Here is a 21151-nt window from a genome sequence, read left to right on the forward strand (position 1 = left end):
CAGACAAAGACCAATGTGAGGCCCTTCTCCATTTTGTTCAATCATAGCTAGTGAACAAAAACTATTTGGAGGCAGCTCTTTTTCAGTTAACAAAACCACAGAACTAAAGGACAGACCCAAATGAGAATTCTAACTGTTCTAACTGAAGAATTTCAAATGACCTTCAGTCAGTTAGTAGAAGACAATATGGCAAGAAAAAGATTATAAGTATATAATCTTTCATTTTTTCAAGACAAATGTATAGTACAGAACTTGAGATCCCTTATTTGTATGGGAACGTTTTTTTTTTACAATTTCAATTCTGTCCTTATTTGTCAATTTATCTGGCCACAGCGCAGGGTCTTCACTAATGATGGCAGTCTCACTCACAGATTTTCTGCTCTCGATGGCGCTGCTCAGGTCGCTCTGAGATGGCGGTGGTGCAATTGCTGTTGCTGGATGCTGAGCTGGAGCGGTCCGAGCGGGTGGGCCCCCCTACACTCCAGGGTCTCCCCACAGGGGAGTCAGCGATGATACAGCATAAGAGCACAACAAGTTTAATGACAACTGGCCAAGAAACTCAGCATGTCTTGTTTTTTGTGTGATGTAGAGTTTATACAGGACTGTGTCAAGCCTTGTCTTGAACCAGAACAACAACTCAGCTACCGCTACAAATCCTGGCAAGCTATTCCGTGTAAAGTCTCTGAGAGGAAAAAAAAATTTTGGTATCACTATGAAATTTACCTTTAACTTATTTCTACCTGTGTTGTCTTCTTCTGCCAACAGAACTATACTTAAAATAATTTCTATTGTGCTCTTTATTTTTCAGTTTTTTAAAATGTAAAAAGCTCAAACAATTTCAAATAACCTCAAAACTCAATCTCCCCAAACACTCCTTTCACCTAGATCTAGGCCAAAAAGATTAAGTGTGTTGAGTCTCTTTCCGTACCTTTTATGTTCTGTACCTGGAACCAGGCTTGTGGGCCTTCTCTCTACATAATCTGTGTCCTTGTTATTGTAGCATCAGTCCCTGAACTGGACACAGTACTCCAGATGTGGTCTGTCAAAAGCATTGTATTATGTTGACACAATTTCCTCTGACTTGCAATTAATACTTGTCTCTATGTATCATCCATCCTATTTGCCTTTTTATGGCTGTAGCATGTCTATATCTAGTTACATGCCCGACAACACCAAGTCCCTGATTTCCACAAAAACCATTTTCAATGTAAAAAAAAAAAGCTGCTTACATGTAAAAACATCTGCTATTACAACTAATGATATCAAAATTACACCATACAGCTCAAAGGCAAGCAGAAAACAATAATTGTTTCTGTCCTTTATTCTGGATTAGTGTGATGTTTTGTGACCAACTTGGAACCTTGCTTCGAAAAGCATGCTGTCATTCCATTTCAGATCAAGTGGTTGTGTCCGAAATCTATTGTATTTCACAAGAGATCAGCTGGATTTCCTGACCTGCTGAGAAGGCTATATCTCGCACCGTTCTTCATACTTTGCTAAGCTGGTTCACTTCGTTCTTGTTTTTCTGCATTTTAATTAGAAAATGGTGTTTGTATGGTGTTACCAGGGACTGGTTTCTTTATACTGTCTCAATTTATATGGTGGTTTGGAAAAAAAAAACAAATATATGAGTATAAAGTGTCATAGAATGATCATAATCAATATCACGATATGTATATATATGAATGCTATTAAAGGAACTGAACCTTACTTCTCATGTGGTACATAATAAATACGGAACATGGCATTCTTTATTCCAATTTTTAAGCTGTACTGCGCAGTAATATAAAAAGATTATATATATATATATATATATATATATATATATATATATATATATATAATTAATTGTTAATGTTGAAATAGTCACAATAAATCTTTTTGATAGCACGGTTTTTGCAGTTTTTTTTTTTTTGGTTTTTTGTTTTTTTGCTCTTGGAATTCATTTATTGAAATGAGTGTTCTTTGTATGTCTCTGATAACCACTCAGGAAGTTTCAGAGCACATGTCTGAGGAGAGCAAAACTTTGCATGTGTGGCATGTAATTCTCCTCTCTGATCTCTCTCCTGCATGTTGTTGCGCAGGTAAGCTGTGGACTAAAGTGTGATTGAGTTGCATATTTTTATGCAATTTTACATCACTAATGCCAAGCGATTAACGTAAGACGATTTTGAAGTCCACGCTGGACCATGTCAAATACATTAGGATAATAAGATAAGCTGCCAGACGGCAGACCTTTACAATACAGAAAATCTAAAACCCATAAACACTACAGTATTCTTGTGAAGTGTGGTCAAAGCTTGCACTTTATCACACTGACAAGCTGCAGACAAAGCTGAAAGAAATCCAGAATTTTATTCTTCCCCTCATGTTTCCATGTGGTCTCCATCAGTTTGCAAGATATGCTGTGCTGTGCAAAGCCTGAGTTGTGGCTGGTTAATGTCATTCTTTATGGGACACCTTCAGTTCAACTTCTTTACATGCTACAAGCACTCTCAACATTATGCTCTGATGCATACGCATCCATGAACGGGGAAATCGTACATGCATGCATATAGAGGTAAATATAATTACAAGATGAATGTACAGTGGGTTGAACCTATCAGAATAATTCCTCACATTGTTTGTTTTCCCAGATAAATCAGTTTTTATATATTTGGGTCATTACTTTATGGGTGACCTTTGTATCATTACATTCCTCACATCAGACATAACTTGAAAGCAATATTTTCAAATCATTTTCAGTGTTAATTATAATGGTTACCCAGAAAATTATGGCCCACTATTTCTCTGCCAAAACGTATTTAACCTAACTGAATATTGCTAGTAGATTTAGGCCAGTTGAGTTGATCAAAACGCATTACTTTTCCACACAACCCCCTTCCTCTCTGCGAACATTTGATCGTTTCTCCAGATGAATTAGTTTTTATAAATTTGGGTCATTGCTTTAAGGGTGAACTTTGTATCATTCTACAAGAACGCAGATATATTGGGTGAAAAGTTTCCCAGTTAGAGGAATTTTTGTGTTTTCTCAGTGGTGCTGTTTTCTGTTCCTGTTATGATCCATAATTTTTGCTGTGCCAGGTGATATAGCCACAATGTGTTTTCTGTATTTTATTTGTAATGACTGACCAACCTACTGCAGCCCTACTCATTTTTAACTTTTTTTCTCAAATAAGACAGGATTTCCTTGATCCAAAATCCTGTCAAGTTTGATAATGCATTTCTCTACACGCGTTACTGGTTTTGCTGAAACTGTATTCCTGCAAATGTGAGAAATAAAGCAGCTCTCAGGTAATTGTCCCTCAGAGATGTGGTGTTTGCTGAACCAGCCTACAGGATGCAGGACGATGTGGAAGACATGGTCTTCGTTTGACTCATATATTAATTGTAAAACTTAATGTGATTGGAAAATGTCTTCAGTGTGGCACTTGTCAGTATGTAAAAAAAAAACAAAAAAACAAGCAGACATCAGTAATATTGCTGTGAATATTTTATTGTGAAACGTGAGTGAAATTTTTTACATTACAGTTACGTGTGAAAGCTTTATAACTTTACTTTATATGCTTTATAACTTAGGAAACAGTACATTTAATAAAACAGCTGTACAAATCAGACAAATGAAAACAAAACATTCAAAAAACAGATATTTAACAAGAACAGAAGAACACCCTCAGAAGAGGTAAAAAGTCCTCTTTCCCTTTCTGAAACTACCACCCCCTCCCTCAATTCTCTCTCCTCCCACCCCTATGATTCCTCTCTTACAGTATTATAGCTGTCTCAAAGAACAAGCTTCTGGAATCCATTAACCTTAGCCGTTTGGTCCTTTGAGTCAAAAGTGCTTTATAAACCTGTGATTGAACCGGCAGTGGTGTGGCATGAAACTGACGGTCTTAGACAAAAATGTGTTCACACAGTCAGTTCAGTCGTCGCATTCCTTTTGAAGCAGGGTCTTTTCTGCCTCGAGCCTGGCTGCCGTTCCAAAGATCCTGTCCCAGTGGGCGAAGAAAGGGGCGTAGTTACTGCTGGGCCTCTGATGATGCAGGTCGTGGGCAGGCGCTCCCCCGAGCAGACCCAGAGGCACCAGGCGGTGGAGGGTCCAGGGCATGTCGTAGCCGATGTGGTCCTCCACGGACATCCAGATGCTGAAGAGGGTGAGCGACCACGTGGTGAGGGGGTGGCAGCGCAGCAGGATGGGGTCCATGTTGCTCCAGAAGCCCACGGTCAGCAGCTCCATGGCGCTGAGGTGCTGGGTGGACCAGGAGAAGGGTGCCACAAAGTCGTGGTGGACGGCGTGCACCCACCTGTACAGGTGGCGGTTCTTGTGGTGCACCAGGTGCCAGATGAAGTACTGCGTGTCGAATACGAGGAGGGCGCCTAGACCCCCCACCAGGACCTCTCGCACCGTGGGGGCCAGGGTGGGCAGCGGGGGCGCTGGCACTATGTAGCTGTTGATAAGCACGGCGGGCACCACGAACACCAGGTGGTTGTAGACCGCCCGGCTGAGGCTCACCGCCATCATCCTCGCCGTGGGCCGCCTCCCCTTCTGGATCTTGTAGCGGTACAAGGAAGGTGCCTTCTCGCCCAGGAGGTCCAGGGTGGCGAAAGGGACGCTGAAGAAGATGTAGGCGGAGAAGGCCAGCAGGACGGGGAAGAAGGGCGAGGAGACCAGAGGCCGGTAGTGGAAGCGGATGTGGTCCCACAGAGGCTGCAGGAGCCGGTCGGAGGACTGCACAGCGGGGAATAGCAGGGGAACCTCGCTTCTGTTCCACATGGCTGCTGTTTCTGCTTCTCTGTCAGAGGACGAGGTGCCGAACCGGGACTCAGACTCTTCGTCTGTTGCTGTGGAGTTGCTGATGCCGATCTGTGATAACCCCAGAGCTCTGCTGCCACCTCTTTTAACTGCACCTAATCCCCAGGATCAGACACCTTGGCAAGACCCTTCAAATCTGACAAAATCCCAGCGAAAAGCCACACCTTTCACTCAGAACACCCAGACGCAAGCACGTTCGCTTTGGTTAGAAGATTAAACCGATTTTATTCATGCATTGTTTTAAATTGAGCTTGGTCAGCGACACCATCAGAAGCGTCTCAACAGAACTGTGTGTTTGAAAATGAGGGTATTACAGACTCTTAAGAGAAACCCTGTCTTGCTGATATTTTTTCATACTTTCATATTAACGGAAAGGGTCCTGATCCTTGTTTTGGCACAAATTGCAGAGGTCGCAACATAAGGACATGAAACTAACTGGAATGGATTCTACTTTCTAACCTGCTCAGCCAAGATTGCAGAAAAAAAACAAGTTAAAGTATTTTTGTTAAAAAAATTAAAGTTTTAAAGGTGAAAACTTTGTTATTCAGATGTAAAATTGCTGCTGGTACTGATTTAGAGATTGTTTCTGTACTGGTTTATTCAGACTTTGCAAAAGAATAGCTGCAAATGAAATAAATACCCCAAATCAATGAAGGACTCTTAATGAACATAAAGTTTGAATTAATCACGGGTTCCCGTTAATTTGAAAACCTACAGAGAAAGCTGAGCTAAGAAATCTTGCTCATATTTTTATGTGGTCTCCATCATTTTGAAAGGTATGCTGTGCTGTTGGAAACCTGAGCTGTTATCGGCTAATGTCATGCTTTATGGGAAACCACAACTTTTTTCATGATACAAGCAGTATAGCTCCTTATTGACATTATTCTCTGAGGCATACAGTACCAGTCACAACTCAAAGAAGGGTTTTTCTTTATTCTTTATTTTCTTTATTTTTACTATTTTGCATATTTGAGGATAATGGTAAAACCATCAAAACTATGAAATAATATAGTTTTGAATGGAATATGCAGTGACCAAAAAGTGTTAAATAAATCTTACATTTTAGATTCTTAAAGTAAAAGTAAAAGTAGACAAAAAATATGTTTTAAAATTAAATTTACTTTTGGAAAGAAATTCATAAACAGACAGATATAAATTGAGAAGTTGATGCCTAAGAAAGAAATTTGGAGCATTTAAGTGTAGGTCTTTAGATCGAAATGTCTTTGAATGCATGTTTCCCGTTATCTTAATCAGGTGTGTGTAACTTTTGACTGGTACTGTATACATTAATGAACGGAGACATCATACTCACATGCGTGTAGAGGTAAACAAAAAAGTTATTTAGGAACCTAAAGCAAAGTGAACCACTTTGGACATTCCTCTCATTGGACACACCTTGAAAGCAAGATTTTCTGACTTTTCCCAATGTTTATAATAAGGCTCATACAGAAAACTTGGAAAAAAAACCATTCATTGTCTTGGTGGGGGGTAGGTCTCAGATACAATTCTATTTCAAACAAACAGCACATTATCTGTTTGTAAAACTAACAAATGTCAGTTTATATACCAGTAGTTATATGGAATGAATTGTAAGGGTATCATCACTGTGTGATTTCCATTTATCCTTTTTTAGAAAGTTTTTTTTAACTTAGTTTTGTATAAAAATTGTCGCCCACTATTTCTCAGCTGAAACATATCTAAATGAAGAGAATTTTATCCATAGAATTAGGTCAGTTGAACTAAAGTACACAAGCACTACTTCTCCATAAACCCCCCTTCCACCTATGAAGCTTTCCCCAGTTGAATTTGAGCCATCACTTTCTCGGTGAGCCAAGCAACATTATTCTAAGAGAGGTAATTGTAATGGGTGAAAGGTTTCCCGGTTAATTCAGTGGCCAGCTTGATCTTTGTGTCACCTGAGCGATACCATTTTCTGATCTTAATGTGATCTAGAATTCATACGGTGTCCGGTTCTTGCTGAAACGGTGCATCTGAGCAGGGCCGGATCATAGGACCATGGGGCCCCGGGGCACAAACGTCATGAGCGCGTGCAATGATGGCCGCACGCTTGCTACCGCTAGTTCATTCTTATGTTGACCTAGCATTTACTTACTGAAGTTGAAAAACTGTAATACCGAGCTTCACTGCTATGCCAACTGAGGGGCGGGGATCGACAATTGGGGCCCCCTGGTAGCCCAGAGCCCTGGGGTATGTACCCTGCTTCCCTGGTTGGTAATCCCGCCCTGCATCTGAGGGTTTAGACGAAATGCTCCCGTTTCAACTCTTTGCAAGAACAAATCGAATGAGCTAGAATTTCCTTGAGCTGAACTCTTGTTAGCTTTGTTAATGCTTTGCGCTTCCTTAGATACATTGCTTGCTGTGCTCAAATTGTAAACCTATTTATATAAGAAATAGTGCAGGTGTCTGGAAAAATCTCTCTCAGAAATGTGGCGTTTTACTGAACCGGCCTGCTGGATGCAGAGCATGTAGAAGTGTGCCTTGTGGTGAGTGTGTGGAATGGCACATGACCGTTCCAGGTGCAGCACAGGAACATCTCTCCTGTTGCACATTGTGCTCTTTGCTTTCCATCAATGAAAAGGTGCCGAATGGGGACTCACACTGCCAGCCTATCAGCGCAGAGGTGCTGATAGGTATCTGTGAAAACCCCAGATCCCTTCTGCCACCTCTTTTAACTGCCCCTAATCCCCGGGATCAGACACCTTGGCAAAACCCTTCAAATCTGACAAAATCCCAGCGAAAAGCCACACCTTTCACTCAGAACACCCAGACGCAAGCACGTTCGCTTTGGTTGGAAGATTAAACTGATTTTATTCATGCATTTTCTGAAACAGAGCAGTGTCGGCAATAGGACCAGAAATGTCTCAATAGTTCTAATTAACTGTGCTTGAAAATTAGATGATTAGAGTCTCTTAAGATGCCAGTTGTCTTCCAATTACAGTTTCAACACAATGTTCCCTGGCAACACTCTTCAAAGCGTACTGAAAAAAAATATTGAGCTGAAAAATATTTGCGAACCAAAAAATGCAGTAATCAAGAAAACAGTATCTCTTTCACACACACCGGATTACAGCCTAGCTGAAGAAACGTTCTGGCCAATGTTCATATTATATGTTCAATTGTAACCTTGTGATTTTATGGTAACAAAAGTACTCTGTGACATCATATTTGAAAGAGCGAACAGATTAAACTGATTCCAGAGGACCACATGACATAATCGTTGTTTTGACAGCTTCAGTCAGGTGATCTCGGCTACAAAAGCAGCAGTAAATTTGGTCGTTGAATTAGATGCAGACGAATCGCGCTTCACAGCACGAGTGAAATCAGCAGCTTCTCTCCAGTCACTTCTTCTCATTTGCTTTTCGTGACACCGTTTTACTCGTGTTGGCATACTTCTGCCGATCATTTCTGTCAACAGATACAAAATATATATATATAATATATATATATATATATATATATACCGTTATGGTGACCTGTATTGGCATGCAGTGATAACCACTTGTTATATGCCTGAAAAAATGTGAAAGCCTCCTGACTCTGCACTAGGTAATGTATCACACAGAGCCTACATTTAGCATGGGACAGACAACACACCAAGCAAGTGAATTAGCAGTAAATATGCAGTAAACTACTGGAACTCACTAGCTGTGTGCATGTTTGTGTGTGTGTGTGTGTGTGTGTGTGTGTGTGTGTGTGTGTGTGTGTGTGTGTGTGTGTTTGTGAGAGTGAATGTGTGTTCATTGGTACCTATGGATGTCCAAGCACACACGTATTTCTGTGTGAGAGTCTGTGTGTGCAAGTGTGTATAGTTGCATGTGGTTGTGTTTTTATGTGTGTATGTATGTGTCTCTGCCTGCTTGCATGTGTGTGTTCCTGCCTGTGTGTGTGTGCCTGCGCCCATGTGCAGTGTGTGTATATGTGTGTGCGTGTGCGTATGTGTGTGTGCATGTGTGCGTGCATGTGTGTGTGTGTGTGTGTGTGTGTGCGTGTGTGTGTGCATGTGTGTGCGTGTGTGTGTGCATGTGTGTGTGTGTGCGCGCGCGCATACTCCACCTGTTCATTTTGACTCTGTTGCGGCAGCCCTGCCCTCCCTCCCAGTGGCTGGTGTGTGCTCCCCGGGTCATCATGCCCGCGCAGCTGATGCAGGGCTTCCCGTTGCTGTACGCCTGCAGGGAGGAGACTTGCGTGAGTCTGCAGGTCCACAGGACGACGGCACCACCTCCATCACACAGTCACACACGCACATGACCCACCTCTTCAGACTGCATCACAGTTTCACTTCCATCCCCACCCCCTAACACCTGCTACTTCTTGCAATTGATGTTTATTTTGCGTATAGTATTACGATGTATTATGAATCTGTGTTCTAGGGACTGTCGTATCGTAGTATACTTGGCTTCTGTCACAAGTGCACAAGCTAACTTGTGGTAGGGCTTGAATAGTGTTAGGCTCACACTCACTGGTCTGGGAGTGTTGTTAGCCTGGTCTGACACTGTTGATCATTTAAATTGAATGAATACACTTATGTTCCATTGTGCTGGAAGTCGCTCTGGATAAGAGCGTCTGCTAAATACATGTAATGTAACGTAACGTAATGTAATGTATACCGGCGTGACACATCACCACAGGCCTTTGATTTCGCCTCTCTCTGCCCCAGCCGATTCAGGTTTAGTATGCGCCTTCAGCGCGGTGGTTTACCTGCTCCTTGGCACAGTGGCCACAGATCATCCTGGTGGCCATCTCCATGGGGTGGTCCTGATCCTCGTCGTGACACACATCACAGGGGTACGCCCGGCCACAGCACGAGAACCTGAAGCACAACCGTGTTTAACACCACTGCCCACTGACAGTCCCTTACCTCCTGCCTGTCTCTGAAAAGCTTACAAAACAAACAAGCACCCAAAAAAATGGGTTTGTTCCAATGCATTAAATAAATGTTGTGATATGCAAGCGTAAAACTTTCATCTCTGCTGTCTAGTCATTTTGGCGGAAAGTTAACTTGTGGTAGGGTTTGAACAGCGTTGTGCTGGTCTGGGAGTGTTGTTAGCCTGGTCTGACACTGTTGAAGTGTATCCTGAATGGATACACTGCTATTCTCTTCTGTTTTCCACCTGTACAGAGATGCACAGGTCCTGTAGCAGTTGTCAGGTTGTTCCAGTAGCGGCTGGCACCCAGACAGACAGGCGATCCTTGTAGTGGTTTGCGCACAGGTTGGCCCTGTAGTACTTTATGCACAGACACACAGGTTGTCTCTGTAGTGGTTTATGCACAGACACACAGGCTGTCTCTGTAGTGGTTTATGCACAGACACACAGGCTGGCCCTGTAGTGGTTTATGCACAGACACACAGGTTGGCCCTGTAGTGGCTTGTGCACAGACACACAGGCTGTCTCTGTAGTACTTTATGCACAGACACACAGGTTGGCCCTGTAGTGGTTTATGCACAGACACACAGGCTGTCTCTGTAGTGGTTTATGCACAGACACACAGGCTGTCTCTGTAGTGGTTTGTGCACAGACACACAGGTTGGCCCTGTAGTGGTTTATGCACAGACACACAGGTTGGCCCTGTAGTGGCTTGTGCACAGACACACAGGTTGTCTCTGTAGTTGTCTCTGCCGGTTTCTGTTGCAGCGTAAGGTGTGGTTACCTCAGCCAGCGCTGACTCTGTCTATAGTGCTTGCATGTGCCCTTCTCAGGGAGCGGTTTCCCTCGCTGTATGGCGGGATCTCTGGGATAGCGCCCCCCTCTGTTCTGCGTGGCGTTTCCCCGCCCTGCAGCGAGAGCACAGTGCTGTTTAACACGTGCAGCTGATCTCCATAACTAAGCCACCCCGCTGACCTCCTGGCTGACTTATCTCCAATCCAGGTAATGCGGGCCCCTGACCTGCTAGATCTCTGGACCGAGGCTGGATATACTGGAACCGTGTGCTTTCCGCTAAGAGGCTGAGCTTGGTGTGACAGTGTTGGCAGTTCACCTCCTTGCGCTGGCCATAGGACAGGCTCTGGGGAAACAACAGAGTAGGAAAGGACTTTATCCACCACCTCAATCATACTGCATCTGCAGCGCTGAAAATGAGCACAAACCAGGCGAAGGGGTGACATTCCATTGGAACACCCACCCTGACAACAAGCCCCAACTATAACTGTTACTTTCACTTCTTCTGTCAGCTGTAAATTTGACAGAGCAAGCAGATGTCATATTTCACGGGCCTTGGACACTCATTCATACATTCATATATACATCCATGCATCGATGAAGTTAGTGGAAATTAAGGTACGATGTAAATTTTAATTGCTATTTAAAGTCGATCAATACGACCCGAACGGAGAGGCACGCGAAGAGAGGACGGGGAAGGCTTTTACTGACCTGCAGGGGCCCCTCCTTAGAGCAGCTGAGACAGCCCACCTCCAGCTCACAGTCCTGCAGGACCAGGTCCACCGGGACGGCGCCGTGGAGGTCCAGGTATCCCAGCACGCTGCAGTAGCGGTGGAGCATGCTGGGACGGAATGTGGCGGAGATTCCGGAACTGCACTTCTCACACTGCGCGGTGCAGGGCAGAGGCCCCGCAAGGGTCAGGTCCGCCGTCACTTTACACCTTCGGGACACAGACGGACAGACGGACGGGCGTTAAATGTCACCGGTCAGGCTGAACAAGCTGGCAAACGCACGTCTGCGCGGACGAGTTACGTCGCAGCACAGCCACACCTGCTGCACTGCAGTGTCACGGTGATCTGCTTGGCCACCACAGTGGCCGTCTCCTCCCCCAGCTCCAGGCCCTGAAGCTTCACCTCTGTGCCCCTCCGCGGCTCACTGCTCTTCACATTCTCCACCGGCCGACCACCCTCCTCCTCCTCCTCCTCCTCCTCCTCCTCCACCGCTTCCCCTTCCTGTCCACCTGGCTCTTCCTCCTCCTCGCCCTCCTCCTGCTCCTCATCTGAGGCGCTGCAGCTGCCTGGCGCATCGTGGTCTGCAGTGGCCTCAGCCTCTGAGCTTCCCTCCTCGTTCACCGCTGCCTGGAGCTGCTGGTAAGGAACAAACTGGATCCCCGATCGCTCTGCGTCAAGGTCTTTCTTCAGCTGGGGACAGAGAGTGATGGGAAGAGAAAATAAATTAGCCACTCTCACTCTCTCATCTCAACCGGTCAATGGTTAAATTCTGCACTTTGGAAAAAATCAAAAGTGTGTTGAAGATGCAGTGAAATGGCCATGCAGACAAGCTGCCAGGGGACAGAGGGGACACCAAAGTTTTAAATTTACAATTCACTTGTGATAGCTGGTGCTTTTAAACTGTATGTTTACACCAGAACTGATTGATTTGAGAGAATCTGGGAGCAGGTCTTTGGGTTGGTCCACTAGAGCTGAAGGGACTTTTGGGCAGAACCTCAAAGTAACTGAGGTTTGGTGGAGTGAAGCAATGTGGAGCTAGGTACCTGGTTAGTTCACGGAGTCTCACCTGCCGAGCTCCTTCAGTGAAGAGCCTCTCCAGGTTACGGTCCAGCCAGCGGAGGAAGGGCCGGAACAGTAGCTCTACCTTCCCCATCAGCTCATTGGTTGCCTGCTTGGCCTGCAACCACTCCTGCGCTGCTTGCTGAACATGTCTGCAAGGAAGAAACCCCATCTGCGGCTGACAAACCTTTACTGAGGGTAAAGTAAAACGACAAAGATCACACATTCACTTCACCTCCCCATTACAGCTGGCAGATCTTGGTCCACTGGAACGTCCACGGTGAAGACCTGCAGAAGGAGCAGATATGACCCTGAATATGCAGATATGACCCTGAATTTGCAGATATGACCCTGAATATGAATCACCACCAGGCTTGACACACCACCACACAGTGCTAGATGGACGGCCTGCTCTCGCCATCTAACATTCACTTTGCTCCTGAGGCAATTCTGAAATCACAGAGGTGTTGCTAGTAATAATATTGAATGTGCTGGATGTGCAGGACTGCATTTACCTCTTGGGGATACCTCTCTGGGAAACTGACCATGATGTCAATTTCTCTCAAGTCAAAAGGCTGCAAAAAAAAAAAAAAAAGACAGTAAGCATCTATTGTCTTAATGACTAACAAATATATTGTCCTGCAGTGATATACAAGGCAATGTGCTTTGCATTCTGCACAATTGGCACACCATACAAAAATGAGTAACAGTCAGATTAACTGTGGTTAACAGTTAGATCAGTTAGATCTGTCATGATGTGTCATTATGACACAGCAGGAATGGCAGAGGCTGTAAGATGTAATATGACATTTTATTACAGCAGGTGATTCAATGGATTATGCTTTGGGAGAACTCCAGGGGAATTAATGGCTATTAAGCTGCTGCAGAAATCTGGAAGTCCAGAATGAAAAAAAGAAAGCTTGTTTATGTGCTACTGTATTTAGGCTAAGCCTTTCTTGCCCTTTGTAATTTCTTGATCTGCAGACCTGGCAAAATTTCTGCAGGAAATAGCCTGGCCACTTTCACCTTTGGAAACAAAGTAATACACCTGCGCATTGACTGTTGGCTCGTCCCCAGCGATTGCAGATTTACACTGACATCGTCCAAATTTAAACATAATTTAATACCTGCTATTATGTCAATGACATGGTTTTCAACCAAACGACAAGGGCCCATATTGCACCTCTCTATGTCTCACTCCACTGGCATCCTGTAGCTGCCCACGTCAAGTTCAAAGCCTTGATGCTTGCGTTCAGAACAACCAACAAAACTGCACCTACGTACCTGAACACTGTACTACAAGTCTATGTTCTCCCTTCTGACCACCACTGTCTGCTATAGTACGGTGTCTGGTGTTCCCGGCACATCGTGACATAAAATCACTATCTAAAACTTTCTCCGCCCATTGTCCCCCGAAGATGGAATGAATTTCCACACTTCATTTGTTCTGCCGAGCCCCTCGCTATCTTCAAGAAACACCTAAAGACACAGCTCTTCCATGCTCAACTCACCACCTAACACAATTTCTTATGCCTTAAACTTTGTTTTCCTTTACTAAAAAAAGAGATCTAATGGTTTAATGCAGCATTTCCCAAACCTCTCCTGGAGGACCCCTTGTCCTGCATGTTTTAGATCTCTCCCGGCTCCAACACAGCTGATTCAAATTATCAACTCGTTATGAAATCTTGAAGCTTCTTAATAACAAACTGATCATTTAAATCAGCTGTGTTGGAGCAGGGAGAGATCTAAAACATGCAGGACAAGGGGTCCTCCAGGAGAGGTTTGGGAAATGATGGTTTAATGCACCTGTATCTCTAGCAGCTAGCTTGTACTTTGTCTGGCCAGCTACTGAAACTTGGTCATGCAGTGCTTCTAATATTGTTGACTCCTTATGTGGCTTTTTGCTTGTGTTGTATTCTGCCTCACTTGAAAGTCGCTTTGGATAAAAGTGTCTGCCAAATGAATAAATGTAAATGTAATTTTACAGGGGCACATTGTCAGACATTTTAGAAAAACAGCAGTTTAGCCTGCACTCATTCCAATAATATATTGTATAGCACCTTCAAAGACTGGATAGTCTAATGTTCCCATCGCTGTACCAAACAACCAGATTAATTGAATGGTCCATTGTTACTTTAATCGGTAAATTAACTGCACTAGCCGGTATGAACATTCTTGCTCTGAGCTGTTTTCACTGCGCGCATTCAGCAGAATTTTCGCTCCACACAGCCGTGAGGGGTGTATGTTCATTAAAGGATAGAAAAACACCGATTACCCAGTCGGGATCTGTGGGCTGTACGGCGATTCGGTAGTAAGTCAGTTGGCCGTCTTCCCGTTCCTGCACGATCAGCTGGTTTTTGGGAATGCGCTTCACCAGCTGGGTTATCTCGGTGTATCGCAGCTGCTTAGCGATGTCTGGCGTGAGCTCGCTCATTTTCACCACGTCCTGAACGGTGATGGGGCGCGCCACGGGCACCCTGGCCGCCGGTGCGCCCCTGTTCCTGGGTCTTGGCTGGTCTTCTAGAGGGGGAAGCTGCTCTGGGTGCCAGAAGTGGCACCTGTCCTCCATGGCGCAGTACCCAGATAAGAAGTAGCGGCAGGGGCGTTTGGCTCTCTCTCTCCTGGCCAGAGCAGTCCTGGCGCCGGGGCTCGATGCGCGACCCACGTCCGCAAAGTTCTCAGAAGCGCCGCCGTCCGCTTTGGAGACCTCGGTATGACCGTCGGCGTGTCTGTCCGATTCTGCTGCCGCGTCGGCTCTGTTTTCCACAACTTTTAGGGCCTGCCTGGCCTCCGTTCTCTGATGAAGGAACCGACATCTCTTCCCGAACTGACAGAACCTCCCTTGGGAATAGAAACGACACAGCTGCCGGACCTGCGAGCCGCGGGGCGCCGTCTGTTCCTTGTTCTCGGAGTGCGGAGGTGACAGACAGTCCTCTCCGCTTTCCATGTCTGAAATTCGGATCAAACCGTGACAACACAATCAAACCCGTGTTTAAATACAAGTGCATACAACATTATATCAATCCAACTTTCTCTCCAATGCTTCGTCAAGCACCCGCACCCCGAAAACAGCGTCATACAAATGAATTGTACGTAGATATGTCAACATAACACGTTACGTTATTATTAGTTACATTATTTCGATATGTATCTGTGTGATAAGATATAAATCTTAGTTGGTCGCAGTTATAATAAAGCTATAATTTTGAAACATATAGTGGCGAAGTAGCATACTGCTAACCAACCTGCTAAACCTACTTCCCCAATTTTGTTTTGTTTCTTGACATGTAATATTTAGCAAGCAAGCAAGCTAGCTAGATGAAAAAACAGATACAGCGTGTGTCCGTTTTTTGGAGGAACTGAATAGGCCTACCTACTAGCCATATTTAAACCCCTACTTCAAAGACAGACTGAAAACTTGGTTCACGAATAGTAAGCTATGAAAGTCATTTTCTGAATTATTTAGCAAACAAAAATACAAGTGAAACAAAATATTTTTCCCAACAACGTGTTGTCGAAGGACTGACATTACCTTCACGTCTTCCGTGGTCGAGTTTAACTAAACTTTGGACTGCAAGCTGCAACTTCACAACCTAAGCTAACCACCAGCAAACGGTAGCTAAAAGCTTTCCGACTGCAAACATTTACTTCCGGGTATCACACGAAGATGCGGTGGGATGACAGACGGTGCCACCAGATGTGAATCTCCAAAATAAAAGCGTCATTGTAAAAGATTTCACTGTACAATGTGCTATAATTCTGAGTATTGTTGACCAAACGTCAAAAGTACAAATTCATTTAAGTTATATTGTTGTTATATCATTATTATTATTATTATTATATTATTGTGAATTATAATTGTTATAATTACTATTTCCCCCTCCCAATACTACTGAAACTGCTGGTAATAATAATAATAATAATAATAATAATAATAATACAATACATAAAAATAACAATAATAGTGTATTTTTTTCTTTTTTTTTGGCAGACACTACCCTTTATATCAAGCTACATTGCAACATAAAAGGCATAAAGGACATTAAACTGCATTGTCCCAGGACGATAGAGTTACAGGCTAAAAGTAAATCTCATAAACGTACAAAACGACTGTATTTTCGACTGTATTCAAAGAACCAAGATAAACTGTGAGTATTTGTGCTTGTGTGTCAGTACAGTGGTTTTATTGCAGGAAGCTCATTCCACCACTAGGGGGTCAGTGAGATAAAAATGGAGACTGGAGATTTGCGGCCACAAACAAGAAGAGGTGGCGGTGTCAGCTGACCAAAGGCTCTAGAACATGATACCTCGTGCATATGGGGTTCCAAATGTAAAGCACAATGCCAAAAAAAAATATATATTTTTTTTTCCAAAGATGTGGGTGAAATGTCAGTGTTTTTTCTTAGATTTATGTGATGCCCTAAATAAATAAATCAGATGACTGAATAATATGAATAAGTGAGTTGAAATATTTGAATAATAAGCTACCCAAAAAATGAAAGAAACATTTGTTTCATTTAATTTTTCATATATATTATTACAGTTTGTTATACTGCTGTTCAATTCTGTTTAATTATATCTTTCACAGTTGAAAAGAGAATCTAAGCATGCTTAGTCTAATCGCCTTGCCTTGCCTTGGCATTATTTAAACAGAATGCTAAACATTAACCAATAGACCTGTGGGTGAAAGGTGGAGAATGAACAGTTGTATCTTCTTACAAACTGATTTCTTGTGAAGGAAACAATGATGTAAAATTATTGTTATGGTTATTGGGGAAAAAATAAACCATAAACATATGCTTATTTAGCAAACTTTAGATGGTCAGGTCTTTACTGATAAGGTAAGGTTGGTTATGTTATTAATTCTGTCAGATCTCATATAAACTTATTAATTATATTCAAATTATAATCAAAAACAGAATATTCTGCAATGTGAAAGGAGAAATGCGCTTTGCAAAAATACTTATTATTTACTAACTAATTATTTAAATCTGATGGGTGTGTCTGACTTAATTTGCTGTAGAAAAACATACACAACAGTAAAAATCTGCTGCTCTGTGTGTGTTAATTTGGGTAACACTAACGTTGATAGAAAAGAGAACAGGTTCATTTTTAATACAGTATTATTACCTCAGATGAAAATTCTGTTTACTATGGTTTATTGTGGTTTAGCTGATCCCCTGTGCCCATCACAAAGTGCTTCGTGTGTTGTTTTGTAACAGTAAACATGACTTTTTTGCTCCATGTATGACTATTTAGGCAGCTTTCTCAATGAGAAGGTGTCACAAAAGGATCATCCTTTTTTTAAAAAAAAAACTCATTCATCTAAGAAAAGAAAAAAGGCAGAGAAAAAGATAGGGCTGGTGGGCAGGAGGTCTTTCCAGGGCCTCTGCTGGCTCTCAAGAAAGAGAAAACTTCAGAATAATTAGTAACATAATGCCTGTGCATTAGGATTGAGCTGTCCGTGAACTGCCCGTCCTTCAGACAAATTTCAACATGGTAAAATGAGGGAGATTATTAATCTTGTGCTCTCAGTATCTGTGACCCAAGACATGAATAAAACAGCGGAGTTAACAGCACTTCCACAGAATGATTGTGGAAAAATACCAAGAAAATAGTTTTGTATAATAAAATAGCTTAAACGTAAACTTTAAAGAAAAAAATGATGTTGGTGCAAAAATTGAATTATAAGGATGTCTGATAGTAAAATAACTGAGTAACATTTTGAGGGTCACCTTACTACTTTTTGGGAATAATTAACATTACATTATTGACATTTAGCAGATGCTCTTACCCAGATCAACTTACGTCAGTTACAATGTTATCCATTTATACAGCTGGATATTTACTGAGGCAATTGAGCGGTGAGTACTTTGCCCAGGGGTACAACAACAGTGCACCTGCAGGGGATTGAACTGGCAATCTTTTGGTCACGAGTCCTGCTCCTTAACCACCATGCTACACTGCTGCCCCCCAACATGCTGTGTGAATTTATTCCAAGACATGTAAGTGGCACAGAGCAATCTACTTAACCAGTAACAGCTGAAATTGGAATAGGTGACTACTTTATTATTTAGGAGAGAATCAGTTAAGGTAAGACTATAAATATTTCAGCACATCTTCATCAGGTTACAGTTGACACCAAGGTTTAGTAGCAGACAGGTAGACTCTTAGATCAGTGGTGTCTCTGAAGCTCAGACCAGCACCCTCACAGTCTACAGTTCCCAACCCTGCTGGTTTCTTCTGAGACATTTAGATAAAAAGGGCTGTGTGTGTGTCTCTCGTGGCGCAGCATGGACGCAGCCAAGGTCAGCGAGAACATCTGGGACGTCTGGCACCGCAACGACTCCTTACTGCAGCCGCTGTGGGATCACCTCCGACTTCATCACTGCGACACCTTAAGGTCTCCGCTCTTCCCCATCGTCTTGACCGTGTCGTCCTACTTCCTCCTCTGTCTGCCCTACCTGCTCTGCGACCTCATGGGGAACAAGTGGCCGCTGGTGCAGCGGTTTAAGATCCAGCCAAGCCGGGGCCCCACCCCAGCCATGCTCCTCCGCTGCCTGGGCGTCACGCTGTATAACCACCTGCTGCTGGTGCTGCCCGCCGCGGTGGCCCAGTGGGCGTGGCGCCCGCCAGTGCCACTCCCAGAGCATGCCCCCACCCTGTTGGAGTTTATGGGTGGGGTCACTGCAAATCTGCTGCTGTTCGACTTCCAGTACTTCATCTGGCACCTGCTGCACCACCGGATCCGCTGGCTGTACGTCACCTTCCACGCCATCCACCACGACTACACCGCGCCCTTCGCCCTGGCCACCCAGTGCCTCGGGGGCTGGGAGCTGGTCACCGTGGGCTTCTGGACCACCCTCAACCCCGTCCTGCTCAGGTGCCATGTGCTGACCGCCTGGGCTTTCATGGTGGTGCACGTCTACGTGTCCGTCGAGGACCACTGCGGATACGACTTCCCCTGGTCGACGTCCCGCCTGCTGCCCTTCGGCCTTTACGGGGGTCCCAGCAAACACGACGTCCACCACCGGAAGCCCAACACCAACTTCGCACCCCACTTCGGCCACTGGGATAAGCTGTTTGGCACGCACGCCGAGTGCAGCTTTTCGAAAGGCCACTGGGGGCCAGCGAAAACAGACGGTTGTCATGACGACAAAGGTGATGCCATGGACGCATCTCAGGAGGACAATACGAGGTCCACTATGGGGATCCATTTGAAAGATGATTAAGAGATGCACTGTATACATTTTTGACATCAGCTAAACGCAGTAGTCAGTTGCTCATATTTGCTTGTCCGTGATACTTCACTGAAGAAAAACTGCAAAAGTTGTGCCGTCTCCAGGAATGATTTTTGTTTCGGGAAAACCCTGTGTTGTTGAGTCAGGTTAAAGGAAAAATGAACAAACATATTGTTAGCCTCAGGAATTACTCAGGAGTTAATGGATAAATTGATTTGTGATGTTTCATCATCGCATGTGGTAAAGACTAACAGAATATTGAGAAGAACAAGTACAGTGTGGTACAGTTCGGTCGACCAGATAAACATAGACTCTCCCACTGAAACAGGGTCAGGCGAATGTCATGCTGTCCTTCACTGGTGCACACGCACACCGAACCTGACAGTGGTTTCAGCTCAGCGTTCCCATTTCACGCATAAATTACTGCGGCCAGGGTTTGACACCTGTCTGTCTATCTCATTTCACTATTTTCCACGTCAGAAGATTTTCCTGTTCTGTTTTCTGTGACGTATTAAAAATAAAATACATAATTCTCAGAATACCTTTACTGTGTCATGCTGATATAATATTGTTTAGCACATTCCTCCTGGAATACTGTATTTAGGTCCCCTGCTAAACTCTTCGTAAAGTAGTGTAATTAGGTTAGTGCACTGAGAGGAAGTTGTAGTCCTCTTAATAAGACAGATCTGGAAATGGAACGTTGCATTGCGGAATGGGGGCACCACAAGAACCAACAACATCAACACCAAGCACAGAATATGAAGAGCTGGTAGCGCACTCAAGGAACCAATTACACCTTTTGGCCACTAGATGTCAGCATGAGCCTACTGAATGAAGTGCTCCTGCATCTCAAGAGTATGACACTAACATGACTGTCACAGCGACAGCCCTGTCAAGCTGAATCACGTGCAACCACTGGTATTGTCCAATTTATTTTATTTACAAATAGAGTATCAAATTTTCATTAAAATACAATCTTACATACATTAATTCTAAGTGAAAAGAATCCATTACACTAGTTAATTGGAAATGCAATTCACATGAAAGGTAGTCAACAGCAAGCTGATGATATTTGGGGAAGGGGAAACCGTTAGGGGATTAGGGGTTACAAATATATAAGGGCAAAGTAAATTTAAGGCAGTGAACAGAGAAAAAATGACAGCACTTGGGAAGTCCAGAATCATTAAAAACATGGATCTTTAGGGAGATAATGAAGAGAGGCAATCATAGTCTTATCTAAATCATCAGCATAGTTTGAATTGATTGGATTTTGGCTGGAAAAATTAGGTACTTACAAAACCTACCTTATAAGGGCATTTACCTTTGTGCTTAGTACGTTCAACTCAACAATTTACATGGTGTTTCTGATGCGCTGAAGAAAACATTTTTTAAAAAAAAAGATTGAATTTTTGCATTAGGTAAAAGTCTATGATAATCTGAAGATGTATTCTCAGAGAGCAACCTTTTTAATTGAGTTTTTAATGATAATCGGCTGGAGCTGAAAAAATCAGATCTAATCGGATCACACCACCTGAATTCTGTCTCTGAGAAATTACTACACCTCAGATAAACTTCCTGGTAATATAATGTCTAATGATAATCACACCTAGTTCATTTTAATACCTAGTT

The 21151-nt window shown here is 43.5% G+C and overlaps 3 protein-coding genes across 3 annotated transcripts; 1 reads left to right on the forward strand and 2 right to left on the reverse strand.

Moving 5' to 3' along the window:
- Window positions 1-3922: 3922 nt before the first annotated feature.
- On the reverse strand, window positions 3923-4774 carry ch25hl1.1 (cholesterol 25-hydroxylase like 1, tandem duplicate 1). Its single transcript, XM_036535544.1, has one exon. The coding sequence runs from the start codon at window positions 4772-4774 to the stop codon at window positions 3923-3925; it is 852 nt and encodes a 283-aa protein (XP_036391437.1).
- Window positions 4775-7627: 2853 nt separating this feature from the next.
- Window positions 7628-15908, reverse strand: si:dkey-24l11.2 (uncharacterized protein LOC100034462 homolog). Its single transcript, XM_036535254.1, has 12 exons — window positions 15814-15908; window positions 14557-15230; window positions 12797-12856; window positions 12517-12569; window positions 12289-12433; window positions 11542-11912; window positions 11203-11431; window positions 10720-10837; window positions 10484-10607; window positions 9533-9644; window positions 8888-9000; window positions 7628-8239 (listed from the first exon to the last, which is right to left on the reverse strand). The coding sequence occupies exons 2-12, from the start codon at window positions 15226-15228 to the stop codon at window positions 8173-8175; spliced, it is 2064 nt and encodes a 687-aa protein (XP_036391147.1). The 5' UTR covers window positions 15229-15230; window positions 15814-15908; the 3' UTR covers window positions 7628-8172.
- A 1113-nt stretch (window positions 15909-17021) lies between these two features.
- ch25hl1.2 (cholesterol 25-hydroxylase like 1, tandem duplicate 2) lies at window positions 17022-19513 on the forward strand. Its single transcript, XM_036535545.1, has 2 exons — window positions 17022-17122; window positions 18574-19513. Exons 1-2 carry the CDS (start codon window positions 17100-17102, stop codon window positions 19511-19513), a joined length of 963 nt encoding a protein of 320 aa, XP_036391438.1. The 5' UTR covers window positions 17022-17099.
- Window positions 19514-21151: the final 1638 nt, after the last annotated feature.

Source organism: Megalops cyprinoides, chromosome 8, assembly GCF_013368585.1.
Source record: "Megalops cyprinoides isolate fMegCyp1 chromosome 8, fMegCyp1.pri, whole genome shotgun sequence".
Classification (NCBI taxonomy): Eukaryota; Metazoa; Chordata; class Actinopteri; order Elopiformes; family Megalopidae; genus Megalops; species Megalops cyprinoides.

What these genes read in the sequence shown, in the direction of transcription:
- si:dkey-24l11.2 (XM_036535254.1), bottom strand. Translation starts at nt 15,228, where the DNA reads ATGGAAAGCGGAGAGGACTGTCTGTCACCTCCGCACTCCGAGAACAAG. An exon ending in GCCACTGTGCCAAGGAGCAG is followed by an intron (nt 9,001 to 9,532) that starts GTAAACCACCGC and finishes TCCTCCCTGCAG; the next exon opens with GCGTACAGCAACGGGAAGCC. An exon ending in AACAGAGTCAAAATGAACAG is followed by an intron (nt 8,240 to 8,887) that starts GTGGAGTATGCG and finishes ATCTGTTGACAG; the next exon opens with AAATGATCGGCAGAAGTATG.
- ch25hl1.1 (XM_036535544.1), bottom strand. Translation starts at nt 4,774, where the DNA reads ATGTGGAACAGAAGCGAGGTTCCCCTGCTATTCCCCGCTGTGCAGTCC.
- ch25hl1.2 (XM_036535545.1), top strand. Translation starts at nt 17,100, where the DNA reads ATGGTCAGGTCTTTACTGATAAG. An exon ending in GTCAGGTCTTTACTGATAAG is followed by an intron (nt 17,123 to 18,573) that starts GTAAGGTTGGTT and finishes CTCGTGGCGCAG; the next exon opens with CATGGACGCAGCCAAGGTCA.